General features: G+C 39.7%; 1 protein-coding gene across 1 annotated transcript in view; it reads right to left on the bottom strand.

Annotated features, from left to right (window-relative positions):
* Positions 1-6207, bottom strand: part of LOC146482442 (monocarboxylate transporter 13-like) — a 7542-nt gene extending 1335 nt beyond the window's left edge. Inside the window, exons 1-3 of the mRNA XM_085107288.1 lie at positions 5825-6207; positions 2546-3135; positions 1211-1580 (exon numbers count right to left, since the gene is read on the bottom strand). Coding sequence (XP_084963414.1) covers positions 1211-1580; positions 2546-3135; positions 5825-6014 — 1150 coding nt within the window. The 5' untranslated portion in view covers positions 6015-6207. The remainder of the gene's footprint in view (positions 1-1210; positions 1581-2545; positions 3136-5824) is intronic.
* Between the last annotated feature and the right edge of the window lie 990 nt (positions 6208-7197).

The following is a 7197-nucleotide window of genomic DNA, read 5'->3' as shown; positions in this document are numbered from 1 at the left end:
CGTGCAAAAACAAAGCTTTTTATTCTCCTGAGACTCAACATGGCCGCTCTGTGAAAGGCCGCCATGTGATGTTAAGGTGTATTACTTCCTTTGTTCCCGTGACCTGAATACAACCTCATTCCCAGGGTCTCTGCTCTTCACGTCACCGGAGCGGAGGGGGGGGGGGGGGTGGGGTGGAGAGGGGGACAGGAAGAAGAGAGACCCTGGGAATGAGGTTAAGACTTAGGTTTGTCAAGAAGGGTTGATATTCTAAGAAGTTATTACATACTGGTCACCAGTGTGGCGTTGTCAAAGGGTTTAGCGCTCAGCCCTGAAAGGCTTCTGAACGAATGGGACCACAACCCTGTATGACAGCCAGAAGTCAAATGAATAGGATTTCTAGGTGCTGGGAAATGCGCAAAAGTAGATTGAAGTAGCAGTTCTTCAACTTGAGTGTGCCTTTAGGGGAGTTAAGGGGTCAGTTATAATATTATTATTATAATGGGTAGTGTACATCTATGAACATGACATTAAGTTTAAGCTGCAAATAGGTGGGCTATACATAACAAAAAGAAAATTACATGGTGGCTTGAAGAGATGAATTTTATTTTCTTGTGTTAAAAACATTTTTAGCACTCGAAAAACAAAATTCATATCCTCACACCTCCCTGTAATATTCTCTATGTATAGGTCTGAATAGCGTACTAAAGTGAGACGTCACAAATATTTAAATTTTTTAATTATGGGATTTATTGAGATTTTTGCAAAGAGCTGGACGGTGGAAAATGCCTATTGCAAAAAATCGGCATCTTTTTGAAATTTGGGAGTGAAATATTGAAACTTTTATGCCCCAATGACTCCATAAAAATCCTTTTAATTTTGTCATTTAGAACAGAGACAAAATTACAAGGGTTGATTTGTATGGGGTCGTCGGAGCATTACAACACTAATATCTCAGTCCCCCACTGAATTGCAATAAGATGCTGAGTTTTGGCAAGTAGGCATTTTCGTCATGCTCTTTCAAAATATCTTAACAAATCCCACAATTTCAGAAATTTCGTTTTGTGACATCGATCCTCACTTTAGTACTCTATTTTATGGGGCAAAATAAACTTTTCTGAGTCTTCATAATTATTTTGTCAGGATGTTCTGCAGAGTCTCCTCTCTCAGCTGCCTGCACAAAAAAAAAAAAACAACAGATACTGCCCTGAGAACAAGTTCATTACCACACCTGATAATGGTGGTCCAATCAATGATGTAACAGATCCGATCATTAGGGTAAGACCATACGCGGAGGCGGCCTGGGATTGGTCTACGCACGTCAGGACTTGAATGTTGAATACTGTAGCCATTGCTCCATCGCACAATCCAAATATTATGGCATATATGACAAGCCCTGCATAACTGATGGCCAAAGTTAACATTATCGTTGATATTGCATTTAATAGCAACATTCCCTGTAAAATAAACCAGTTGTTCAACCTTTTCAAGGAACAAAGAAAACCACAGGTAAATCGCCCAATGACAATGTTGATTCCCAGATACAGGACAAGTCTTGATGAGGCATTAGAAGATATTCCAAGGTCTTCAGAGTATTTTACCTGAATATAAGCAGAGTCAAGTGTTAAATGGAGGATATTACATGGGCCTGCACGAAAATATGAATTTTATTTTCAAGTGGTGAAGTGTTGTTTTAAACACGAGAAAATAAAATTCATATCTTCAAGCCACCATTTTCTTTTTATTATAAAATTATAACAAAATCTAATAAACTCGCCATTTTTCACTGACTCATGGTTGCACAAACAACCATGATAAAGTGGGAAATGATGTCATCATATCCTCACTAGTCAAGGATATATTGCCACACGGGTCCTGGATTTAGTTTCATATGAATTTTACAAGTGTTGTATTTTCCAGTAAAATACGCATGTCTAATGTACATGATAAAAATTAAAATCACAGTACAATTAATTAAATCCTAATCCAGAGTAAACCTTTTTAATGATAACATTTGAATTGGCTCAGTGGATGTATGTGTTATTTGGACAATTGGATGGTCTAAATCTTGAGCTTTATCTGGTTGACCATATTAACATATTAATGCCAGAAAAGGATTCCACAACCCGCTTCCAGCCCTGGGTTATAAATTATTATCTGGAAATCTTTCCTTGAAAGAAATCCAGCCTCCACTGAAGGCAAAGCCACTATCATAATCACCAACAGTAATTAATTTTGCTAGTTTTTATTACCTTCACTTTATACTGTCATTTACATAAGGTCCATTTCCGCCCACAAATAGCAGGTGCTAGTCGAGGCGGGCAAAGATAAGGGGTACAGCAGTCAGTGATAAATTACGTAAATAAATAACATGTGCAAACGTAAAGAAATAACATTTACAAAAACAACCACAGCCTTCTAAGTGAAAAGAAATAATTTATTTTTGGATTAGAACTAGAGCACAGAGGTGAGAGCTTAGAACCTTCAATCAAGCATCAGATTTCTATGATCCACACCACCCCCTATTACCCACAAATTTCAACTGTAATAAGAAGAAAATACTTACCAGTAGCACATATATAATGGTACGCCCAAACATCATGAAGAAAAACAGAGATACCACCACAAGAAAACTAGGAACCTTCCAAACCGAGCAGTGTAATGTAAAACGTTGAGACATCTGCAGTCCTTGTCCAGCCTCTCTGCATGATAGCGATTCACCGCTGTTTGAGGCTTCCATCTTGGAATCATACAAGATGCCAAAAAGGCTGTTTAGAAATAAAGAACCTGCAACTACCCGCAATGTATTTCTCCATTGGACAGAAATGATTAGAGATTGAAGAACTTGGCTAAGAACCATTGTACCTACACCTTGGCCAGTTGAGGCAATTCCAACTGCGACTGATTGTTGTTTGTCAAAGCACTTTCTAACGATTACCATGCTTGAAAGGAAAACACAAATTCCTCCCATACCAAGAACACTATAAGAAAGGTACAATAATATCAAGCTTTTGGCAAATGAAGCTATTGTTAAACTGAGTGCACAGATGAGGCATCCAGTCATAGACACCACGCGACAGCCAAAGCGGTTGATGAGAGTCCCTACAAAGGGACCAAAAAACAGACCAAGGGAAATGGATAGGGATCCTATCCAAGCTGAAAAGGAAAAATAGAACAACAATTTAACACACAGCCTCATGCATTTACAGAAAATGAAAGACTCCAAAATCATAATGGGGGATATCATCAGATGTCAATCATCTTCAGCTGGTGTTAATAATTTCAATTGGGTGCAGAGATCTTCATCCTGATAGTACACCGGAATATCTTGGTAAGATCTCGTAAAGGCATAAGGACTTAGAAAAAAAAAAAGATTTTAAATGTAGCTATGAAAATCAATAAAATAATACCTGTACTGAGTCATTGACAAGATACATTCCTCATGTTTATACTTATACGGCCTAACTAAGTCATTGGGGCTTTCAAAAAATGGGTGGCAGGTATGTGAGTGGGTACACACTTTAATAAAGGTGATCCCATACAGCTATTTGGCATGCGGTGACTGGGTACTAAAACTGTGTGAGCGTGCCCAGTTTTCTAACGGATACGTGAATTTTCATTATGCTGGCATGCAAAACAAGGCCAGTTTTAGGCTGAAAAGTAAGGCTACATGTATTTTAACAAGTTTTCCGTGGTGAATTTTTCTGAAAATTGCCTCTTTGTTAGGATTTAGCTGGTATTTTTTCTCCAAAAATTCTTGGAGGAATTATACATGGACAACTGCAGTGAATGGCAAAAAGGAAAATTGCTGAAATTGGCCAAACGTATGTACAGAATTTGTTTTGACTTTACAAGGAGATACTTTGGGGTTTTTCTCTTCCTTACACAAAAAAATAACGAAATTTTACTGCGCGACAAACCTGTTTTGAAACTAGCTAGGAGTGAAGGAATCAACAAATGTATCATCCGCTGGTTGCCATGGAAATGGGGTTTACCAGTTGTAACGAAGTAAGGACTTAGGTAGTGTACTCGAAACTATGTTTGAACCCAGATATTTTTGCAGGGCTGAAAGAACCAGAACATCCAACTAAATTATACATGTATGTATATACATGTAACTACCAGTGAAAACTAAAGAAATGGTCTAGAGCCACCTTAGGGGCTATTTACATGGAGGGAGGAAGATCGTAGATAGCCTGTCCCAGGCTCCTAGAGAGAGGCGCGAAGGAGAGTGCGAGGGGATGAAAACGAGGGGGGAATGGGGGAGAGAAAAAGAGGGAAAGAAGAGGAGCCTGTAATCATTTTCTTAAACACGACTCATGGTATAATAACAGCTCTGGGTATACCTTCTGATTGGTCAGTTTTGACAGTTCACACATCACATGAAAGATATCGCAAAAGAATCTGAAAGAGTCAAAATGGCGAGTGTGTCACACATGCGTGGTTTTGATGAGTTTAATGCAGTTTTAGAGAATTATCTTTGAGATTTTCCGCAAGTTAAAGTACTCAGGAAGGAGCAAATAGCTCTCGAAAGCGAGAGACAACAATGATAAGCTTTGAAAGACCAGGATCTGTTACACCCATATCCGTGATAAACAAACATCCTGCGTCAATTTAAATATTCCTGCAGCGATATACAATAGCATAAAGAGATATTAATCCACGGATCCTGTGTCTTCACAGATAAAATTTATTTAGCACTACCTGAAATCTGGCAGTTAATCCGAGCTGATAAACTTTAACAAATGATCAAAAGGGAAGAATTTCTTATACAAAAGGAAAATCGCTTAAAGACATGCTTGTAAAAGCAAACCTGAAAAGGCTTTTTATCAAAACAACGGACACACAGTGGGAGTCGTGCAGGTCTGTTAACCCCATTTTAACATTAAATGTGCCATAAATTCTGGCCAGGGTCTTTGCACAAGTGAGGCAAAAAAAAAAAGCTGGAAAGCTCTTTGTTTCTAAAAAGCTTGCGAAGACACAACATCGGCCAGCACTAGAGTCTCGTCGCTCGATAACGTCGCGTTAATAAGTTTCTTATTTCAAACGGCATTGAACAAGGACACCCGGGGAACTTTCGTTCCAAGACACGCCAATTTTTTTGGCAAAATCTACAGGATTTTGAGGGTTGAAATCCCAAACCCGGAGAACCTTGCGGTGTCCGCGACATCGAAGCGATGTATGGACAACCGCGCGAGTAATCGAAACCTGTGACAATGAAAAGTTTGACATTTTGACATGTTGACACATTTGGAAAAAGTGGGCGGCATGAGGTGTTTAAGAAAATGATTACAGGCTCCTCTTCTTTCCCTCTTTTTCTCTCCCCCAGCCCCCCTCGTTTTCGTCCCCTCACCCTTTCCTTCGCGTGTGTCTCTAGGAGCCTGGAACAGGCTAGATCCTAGAGGGGGGATCATCCTAGCGCCATATGTTTTCTCTATTCAGTTTACATGCAAAAAGTCGTACTTGGCCCTAGTGCTAGGATCTTCCTAGAGGTAGGATCTTCCTAGCTGAGAGATAGGAAGATCCTAGCACCATGTAAACCACGTTCGCTCGGAAGATCCTAGTACTAGGGAAAAACAGAACAAACATGGCGGCAGCCGGGCGTTCAGCTGCGCAAGACCGACAGTTATTCTTCTTTTCCTTCTCCACTTGGTAACCATTTCGGCCGGAATTTCTGCATGCAAAGTAAACGAAAAGTTTTGCCGCCTTTTTGGATCTTCCTGGTGCTAGGATCTTCCTCCCTCCATGTAAACAGCCCCTTGTAATCACCGTACAAACATCGATTAGCTACTTGTGAAACAGATTTTAAAAGGATGAGTAGGTAAAACCTTGCAAGCTCTCATACCTGTACGTTCTCTGCTTTCGTTGAAATAATCCATGAATACGGGTAAAAGCACCCCAAAGCTGTAGACCAATCCCATGGTGAAAGCCAAATTTGTCGAAGCAGCGAAGCAAACCATCCAAGCCCATGCACTGTCCTTTTTGTGCGACGGATCGCCGTCACAACAACATCTACAAACTACACAGCGAGACATAAACTCCTTACTCAATATCACTCACGAGCTAATAACTGTGCGTATTTCAAACGTACGCTGAGTAGACTGGATGTTCATAGGACGCAAACATTAAGGGAGGGGAAACTGCGTCAAACATTTGATCGAGGAACCTCTATATTCAGAAACAGTGAGGAACTTGGTGACCGCCCCCTCTCATCCCCTCACAAACCTTGTTATGACAAGTTCCCTCACATGTACCCCAAGCTCTATGAGAGACCTTTGCGTGAATGTTGTAATTTGAGCGTCACGGCGAGCATTGTGTATTAATTCTCTTGTTTTTGGTACATTTCTTTGCCCTCATTGTAGGCGAACTACTACGTGAAATTTCCTAATTGCACCAGTTTTTCTTTCTCTTTTTAAACTTGGAACCAGGCAATAAGAATCCACCTGCAGGAGAATTTCTTTTCCTGTGGCTCTTGAGAGGACATATTTGTGCGGCTTTCGACAATGCTCGAACTTGTATTAAACTCAAGGACATTTATATTGCTATCTATGAGCGGACGTCTCAGTAAAGAAGTAGTTTTATTTCAGCAGCTTTTATTCGCTTGAGATTGCACGGTTGATTTCGATCCATTTGGTTCTTACTTATGTTTTGCGAGGTAGGAGTGCCTTATGTTGCTGTTGCTGTTGTATAAACTGATAGCAGAGGAAGCTGAGAGGTAATAAACAGATTGTTAAAGGTTGTGAAAAAAACATTTGCAGCGTCAGAATTCAAAACTCCTTTTAAAGATCAATTTGTTTTAATTAATGTATTTACTACACCTATTTATTTTGAAATCACTGGTGATCCTTGCAATCTGATTGGCTCTCGACAGCGCAATTTATTCCCAAATTGCACCATTTTTTGCTCTAAATCGCATCCTTTCTTTAGCCCAACAAAATGGAAATGAAGTAACAAAAATAGAATATTAATATTGACAATAAAACTCTGTGATTTCAAAATAGGTGTAATAAAGCGGTAATTGAACTTCGTGTTGTGCAATTTTGGTCTGAAATCATACTTGTGATTTCAAATCAAAGTCGCGCTGCGCGCTCGTTCGATTTTGAAATTACGCGTATGATTTCAGACCAAATTGCACTCCACTCAGTTCAATTACCATGCATTATTTATTAAACCCGTTCTGAAATCACTGGTGATCCTTGCAATCTGATTGGCTCTCAA

This window comes from Pavona decussata, unplaced genomic scaffold (genome assembly GCF_977016875.1).
Source record: "Pavona decussata unplaced genomic scaffold, jaPavDecu1.1 SCAFFOLD_46, whole genome shotgun sequence".
NCBI lineage: Eukaryota > Metazoa > Cnidaria > Anthozoa > Scleractinia > Agariciidae > Pavona > Pavona decussata.
This window is presented reverse-complemented; position numbering and strand designations above follow the sequence as displayed.